The sequence below is a fragment of the Nesoenas mayeri genome, assembly GCF_963082525.1.
Source record: "Nesoenas mayeri genome assembly, chromosome: 7".
Lineage (NCBI taxonomy): Eukaryota > Metazoa > Chordata > Aves > Columbiformes > Columbidae > Nesoenas > Nesoenas mayeri.
In genome coordinates this window covers 19,170,673-19,177,931 of record NC_137551.1, presented here as the reverse complement: position 1 = coordinate 19,177,931, position 7,259 = coordinate 19,170,673, and the positions used below count along the sequence as shown (strand labels likewise).

General features: G+C 56.1%; 1 protein-coding gene across 1 annotated transcript in view; it reads left to right on the top strand.

Moving 5' to 3' along the window:
• Window positions 1-1,342: 1,342 nt before the first annotated feature.
• The window catches only part of PSD (pleckstrin and Sec7 domain containing), a gene marked incomplete at both ends in the record, with an annotated part of 33,702 nt that continues 27,785 nt past the window's right edge, over window positions 1,343-7,259 (top strand). The window contains 3 exons of the mRNA XM_080347735.1: window positions 1,343-2,110; window positions 2,190-2,292; window positions 2,765-3,233. Of these exons, the coding sequence (XP_080203861.1) occupies window positions 1,343-2,110; window positions 2,190-2,292; window positions 2,765-3,233 (1,340 nt within the window). The remainder of the gene's footprint in view (window positions 2,111-2,189; window positions 2,293-2,764; window positions 3,234-7,259) is intronic.

Sequence of the window (7,259 nt, the reverse complement as noted above, 5' to 3'; positions counted from 1 at the left end):
CAACAGGAGAGTATATTTTTGTGGTGAGTGAATTACAGATTGCTGCTGCTCAGCAGGAGCCAGATTTTTTAGCAGTGTGATAGTGCAGATAGATGGGCGCCTGCCCCGTAAGAGTGATTTGGGCTATTTTATAGAGAGTTATGTCTCTGCATCTCTGGAGCCTAAACACCATTGAAAATACAGCCCCACATCCTTCAGGAATTTAATCCTGTCTGGGTTGTACTTGGAAACAGGGAGAAGAAATCATGCTTTCCTCTCTTTGCAACTGGCATTTGGTTTCTTGCTTTCAAATGATGAGATCTTAATATCTTGGCATCTGTCAGAAGGCAAAAGCAGCCAAGACAGAGTCTTCTCTGCACACCAGGAATTTGGAGAAACTCGGAGAAGGATGAGGACAAGTTTTAGCTCCACTGGGAGAAAGAAAAGTGTAAGCAGCCCTGCCAGTGACACCGATGGCAGCTCCGGGTCCTGCCGTCCCTTGCAGCTGCCCACTTGCTGCTGTGGGGTGGCTGGTCTCACCTCTGGATAAGCAGTCTCTGGGCAGAGGCAGGCAGGAGGTGAGCTGTGTGCAGGGCAGGCATGCTCTGTTCCTGCAGGGTGGGACTGTCATAACCATTGCTTTTTGGATCTGCAGGTGTTGACAGCTCTGTCTGTGCCACTAAGAGCGGCTGCGGCATGCGCTGGTGTGACAGACTTCAAACCCAGGCTGGCCTCCAAAGAGAGCAGCTCCATGCCCATGCTGCTCATGTTAAACTCCTTGAGCAAGTGTAATTTCAGGATGTGTCAGTGATCCAGTGTGTAATTTTTTTTTCCCCTTATTGAAGTGATTTTAGTAGACTGTGGGTAGTAAATCTATTCAACGGAAAGCAGGATGAATGAAACCTGTTTTAAAGTGCATAGTGCGCTCTTGCCACGTCTGGGGTGCTGGTCTGTAGAAGTGCCTGAGCATCCTGGCACCCTGGGAAGAAAGCAAACACTCTGGGTGCCTGGGGACCAAGCAAAGGGCTGCCAGTGTCCCTGCAGTGGTACTGGTGTGATGCCTACAATGAACCTCACCTGCTTCTTGCAGCAGAAGGAGATTTGAATGGGGCTGCCTCACCTGGAGCATCTACTTCTCCTGCCATGAAGGCATGGCACCTGCCTGTCCTGCCTGTGGCCCCAGACTCCTTCTTGTGTCCTCCCTCCCCTAACCAGCTCTTCTTGCCCTTGTTTCAGGGCTGTCTGAGGATGCGTCACCCCACAACCCAGCCATCATCTCAGGGGTGCCGGGAACCCTCCTCACCATCCCTGTGCCACCCTGCAAGGCTCTGGACCTGACGCCTCCGTGCCCTCCTCCAGCAGGATGGCCCAGGCAGGGGGACCCGTTCGCTTTCACCCTGAGGAATGCTGTGCTGCCTCACCACCGCTGTTCACTCGTGGGGTGGACCGGAGACCCTGGTTAGTGGGGGGGAGCCCCGAGGCTGGGAGGCACAGCCCCCCACGCTGTCTCACCCCCAACCTCAACGCCGGCCGCCTCCACCTCCTGCGCAAGGGCCTGGCCCCGGACGTCCGCCGCTGCCCCCTCGGCCTCTACAACAGCACCGGCTCCTTGGCCCGCAAGCCGGCGGAGGGGGCTCCCTTTGGCAACGGGAGCTGCCTGGGCGCAGGGCGCATGACGGCCCCCTGCACCCCGCAGCGGGGCCAGCCCAGCCCAGCGCTCTCTTCCCCGGGCAGCCGCAGCCCGCTGGTGGCAGCGGCCTCAGAGGGACACAGCTCCGTTGTTACCTTCCGCTTCATTGAGAAGGCCAGCGTGCGGACCCTGGCGCTCGCCCAGCCCCGCTGGGACAACAGTCCCCACAGCCTCAGCCGCAGCCTGGAGCTCAGCAGGAACATGGGGTCCCCCCAGCCCCAGCCCCTACCCCAGGAGCAGCTCCTGTGCACGCTGAAGCTGGAGGCCTCTGCATCTGACCCGCTCCTGGCTGGGGGCAGGACCCCGGAGGGGACACAGCCCTGTGGGAAGGAGCCCTGCGCCCTGGACACCAACTGCCTCTGCCGCTCCCTCACCAACGGGCTGCCGGAGGACTTCCCGGGCTTCACCAGGAGCCCCCTGAAGCCAGACCCCCAACTGCAGGTAAGTGCTGGGGTGCCCCGCACCAGGCATGGGCTCTGCCCCGGAGTCTGTTGCCCACTCACCGCTCTCCCCTCCGCAGGGCAATGCCTGGCCTTACCCTCGGCAGAGTTCGGCCCATGCCCAGCGCATCGCCAGGGCCAAGTGGGAATTCTTCTACGGCTCCTCAGATGCCCCAAAGACAGGTAAGAGGCTGGGGGCACTATGCCCTTGGCAGGACCGACCTCTACTTTGCAAGTCTGAATTGCTGCTGAGACTCCCTCTGGGGCTGCCCATCCCTTTGGGCTTGTCAGTCCCCACCGGAAAGCCAAGATCCCCCTGAGATCAGCCAGTCTGTGTCATCCTGTGGCCTGATTCCGCACACAACAACCTTGCCACAGAGCTAACTGTGGCCATGCAAAGTGTTGAGCAAAGGGGGTGACGCAGGACCCTGATACCTGGCAGCTCCTAGCTATCTCTGCAGAAGGGATTTGGGTCTGGCTGTGGGTGCAATGGCACTGTCAGCACCCTGTCTCTGCCTCTCCCACCCTTTTTCCTTCTAGCACCTCCATTCCCCAGTGTCCATCACATATGTGACCCCTCTCTTGTGTGTGTGTGATGCTCCAGCGCTCCCCAGTGCAGCTCCCCACGCTCTGAGTTCTTTGTGCTCGCTTGCAGGCTCCTCTGCCCCTGACTCTGCTCCCCTGGCTGAGCCCCTCCAGAAGCCCTTCTGCTCGGTGCCTGCAGAGCCACCAGGGCCAGTGCCCGAGCACAGCCTGAGCCACGTGGAGGTGGAGATAGAGGTGTCTCCTACAGGCGGCCAGAACACCAGCTCCTGCGAGACTGGGATTATAAGGAGGACAGTGAAGTACTCTGAGACAGACCTGGACACCGTGCCACTGAGGTGCTATCGCGAAACCAACATTGACGATATCCTGGCTGAGAAGGAGGAGGTGGATTCAGCGATTGAGAGCCAGAAGGACAGTGAGAGCAACCCAAGCTTTGGGGGCACACCGGGCAGGAGAAACAGCACACCAGAGGAGCTCCCTGCCCCAGATGCTGGCTGCCAAAAGGATGAGCTGCGGGACAGGGATGTGGATGAAGATGATGAAGTGTTTGAGGCAATGAAGAAGGAGAATAGGGAAAGGTGAGGCTCCATGCATGAGGGCAGAAAGCTCTTCTTACGCTCCTTATTGTCCCCTGCATGGCAAAATGGACTCTGCCAAAGAGCATCTGAGCCAAAAATCCCATTAGCTCCATGCAAGTTGTGCATGGGGTCAGATGGGGTCCTGGATTGCGCCACTGGGACTGGGACTGGGGCTGGCTCAGTGCCCCATGGAAAGAGCAGGGCAGCACAGGTGATCCAGCCCTGGGTGCTGCACCATGGGCCTCGCACCCCTGGGGTGAGCCCTGCAGCTCAGGTCTCCCAGCTGAGCTGAGGCTTCCTGATGCAAGTCCTGCTAGGTTAATTACGTCCTGCCCTGGTGCTGCTGGACGTTGTGGTGACAGTGTCAGGGCACCTGAGGCCAAGCCATGTCCTGGAGCTGCTGTGTGCCGGCAGGCACTGCTGGGCTGCACTCCCTTCTGCAGACGGCTGTGCTTCGGCAGTGGGAGAGATCCCTTTTGCTTGGCCTCAGTAGGTATTTGCCATGTTTAGGGAAGAGTAGGGGATGCACTGGGCTGCAAAAAGCCTTTTGTTGTCTTTCGTGTCATTTTTCATTTGTGTGGCAAAACACCCTGTGCTGGGAGGCTGATGGAGTGGGTGATAACAAAGTTATCATTCAGTTGCCCACCTGTGGGCAACTAGTGCTGTCCGAGCTGCCATCTGTCCTGTGCTGGGCACTGGTGATCAGGACCTATGAGAGATGGTGTTTTGGCCTGGTGGTACAAGACTCTGCCCATGGAGTGTCCTCTGGAGTGGTGGTTTGACCATGAGGAGTGATGGGCATCATCTGCGTACCCCAGGAGGGAAGTTGCTCCAGAGCACTGTGTGGGACAGCTGCCTGTGGGGAAAGGCCCTGGCAAGGAGTGGGAGATGCCTGTGCAGGCAATGGCAACCAAGGTCATCTCCTGACATGTGTACCAGCAAAGAGAGGGTGAGATGATGGGGCTCAGCATCATCCGCAAATGCTCTGCAGGAGCAGGAAGAGGTCTCACCTGGGAAGCACAAAGCCAGAGCGGTGCCGGGGATGCCACGTGGCAGCGTGTACTCACCTAGCAGTGCAGAAAGCAGGCAGGGAGCATTTGGGTGGAAGAAAAGGAAAAGGGATGGTTTGATCTGGTTGGTGGGAAAAGATAATGAAAATGTAACCATCAGTGGTGTCCCTGTGCTGGGAAAGAGAAGCACAAGGGTGGTGGGCTCATGAGGAGGTAAGGTATGGGTCCTGAGGGGAGCTGGGCTCCTGCCAGTTTGTCCTGCCCTTGCATCTCTAGTGGAAGGGATGTACACATCCCTCCTGGCTGCCCACCCTGTCCTCACAAACCTTGGGTTCTAGAGAAAGGCTGAAAATAAGACATTTTTTATATATTCTTTTACAAATCAATAGTGACAGAAGTTTTGTGTAAGGTGTGAAGTTCTTCAAAGTACTGCGACAATTATCTTGCATTTTATTTCCAGTTATGTACTAGGCCACTACAAGTCCTATGAACTGTAAGCGTAGACCTGCTTTTTGCCCTCTGACACACTTTACTGTAGCTCCCCAGACAGCGCTGAAAGCTTGGATGTGCCCTTAAATGCATTGTTGCCCCTAAAGATGGTGCTCCTGTTATGATTACCAATGTGTTTATAGGGGCGTCATATTAATTTCACACGGCTTCTCTGTAGACAGGTGGTTTTTGCTTTGCGGACCCCTGAACATTCCCCATGTAGGTGCAGACCCTGTGGGCAGCATCTTGAAAATCATGAGCCTCAAACCGTGAGCTTATTTAGTCCCTGCATCACAGCCCTGGGTTTTTGCTTACACACTGCTTCTGAGCTCTGCTCTGCAGCTGCAATCCTCCTCCCTGTTTGCCAGTCACCAGTATTGATGTTTCCTACTTTGAGCTTTCAGCTTTACCTGCTCACCGGAGGGGTGGTGCTGGAGTGATTAAGAAGCCCCCAAGGCTCCCAAGAGTTGGCACCTTTCTGCTGCTGCAGGAGCTGCTGTACCCCAGGCCCATCCTGGTAGCTGAGAAGGACCAGCCCTACAAAATTACTGAAGTAGCTTTGAATGCTGACTTGCAGCATTTAGACATGTAAATCCTTTTGAAAATCTAGCCTTAAGGGTTTAGATTCTGCAAAGGGGATTTTGGCTTGGTGCTATCTTTTTGTCCTTCGTATTCTGGCCAAAGGGCATCTTCTTTGGTGATTTACCCTCCCAAAATAAGAGCAGGCTAAAAGCTAAAAAAATCCAGCACCAAATCAAACGAGACGTGGAAAGCAACAGAAGAAACTATGTCTTCTTCCAGCAAATCTGCTGCCTGAATATATTTAGAGTCAAATCTACTGACTCTAATGACTAGTCTAAGCTTCTACTGTCTTTATTCCCATTAGTCCCATAGAACCAAGACCTGTCAGTGAGAACGGGCTCGATTCTTTTCCTCCTTGAGCACTGGCACACATGCTGGGTAAGCTGGAGGCAGGGCCTGGCTTGGCCCTGCAGCACGGGTGCCTGCAGCTGATAAGAGAGAAGAGGCTTTGGAAGAAGTTTGCTGGGGGTGCCTCGCTCCCCCGGGAGCACAGGGGCTGCCAGGAGGCAGAAATGCTTTTTCTCCCTGCAAGCAGAGCAGCCTTGCCCAGGGAAGCCCTTGGATCTGCTCCCTGGGGAGCCTTTTCAGAGCCTTTGTGCTTGCTGCTTTGTGGCGAGAAAATAGCTGCAGGGCAGGCCTTGTTGGGGATTAAAAAAATGGTTACAGCCCGATTTCATCAAATGCTTAAGCTTGTGCTTAACCTGCATCAGTAGCCACAAGCCTCTGACTTGTTGTGCTGAGGCTGAGTCCCAGAGCCCAATGTGGCCACAGAGCTGCAACTCGGGGTGATGTTCCCACATCCCATAGGCTCAGGCTGAAGAAGGGACACTCAGGGTGACATCACAGGCACCTGCCCATGAGCTGGGAGAGGCACCTGCAGCTTGCAGGGGAGGACTGAGGGCAGTGTGACCCCAGTGTGACAGTGTGGAGGTGGCAAGGGAGTGTGGGAGCTGGAGGAGACTGCAGCACCTATGGTCAGTACCTGTGGCTGAGCATGGGTTGGAGTCAGGACACTGAGCCCTAAGAGCAGGCAGCTGCCAGGCTAGGGATGTGTGAGGAGCCTGGGGGAGTGCAAGGAGCTGCTGAGGCTGGTCTGTACCAGAGCTTTGTTCAGAGAGGAATGAAGTGAGGGGCTGCTGGGTGGTGCTGTAGGGCCTTACCTTCTTCGAGCTGAGCTGGGATCCCCATGTAGAGCCCTGTGCAGGCAGGAGTGGGGCATGGCTGGGACAGTCAGGGGTCTGGAGGGTCACCAGAGCATTTAGCGGAGAGAAAACCACTGAGGGTCTGAGGAGAGAGATTGTTCCTTCTTCACCACCCTGCCAGGGACAACGGGGCTCTGCAGCACCAGGCAGAGAGAACAGAGCAAGCCCCTTCCCCTCCATCAGCTGCTGGATTTGTTGCTAACGGGCAATGCAGCATGGCCAGTGGCTTCTGGGACCCGCTTCCCCTCCGTAACCGCCTGGACCCTCCCAAAGGAGGCTCACTACCTCTCCCGCCCCAGCTCAAGGCTGGAAACCCATTTGCTTTCCTGCTGCCTGCCGCCCTTGCGCAGATGCTCAGTTGCAGCCTCTGCGTCTCCTCCCCGCCTCTGCTCCTCCCAGCTGCGTTTGTCTGGCTTGGTGACGGTGCAGTGACCCTTCCTGGGGGGCTGGAGCGGGGTGTGAGGGGGCTGGGCAGTGCAGCGAGGGCAGATGAAACATCTAGGTCTGAGCAGGAGTGGTGTGTGCAGGCAGCGTTGTGCCCATGCTGCTGCGACTAGATCCTTCTGGAGCTGAATGGCTTCGCGCTTGATATTTCAGGGTGGAGAGATGGCTTCCAAAGCTCGGATGGTGTGGACAAAATCAGCTGTGTTTTTTCTGTGGCTTGGTGACAATATCCTTGATCACAAGAATGAACCCAGCTCCCTCTCCTAGGAAAAAAGTCCCTTCCGTCTGCTGGTCTTGTC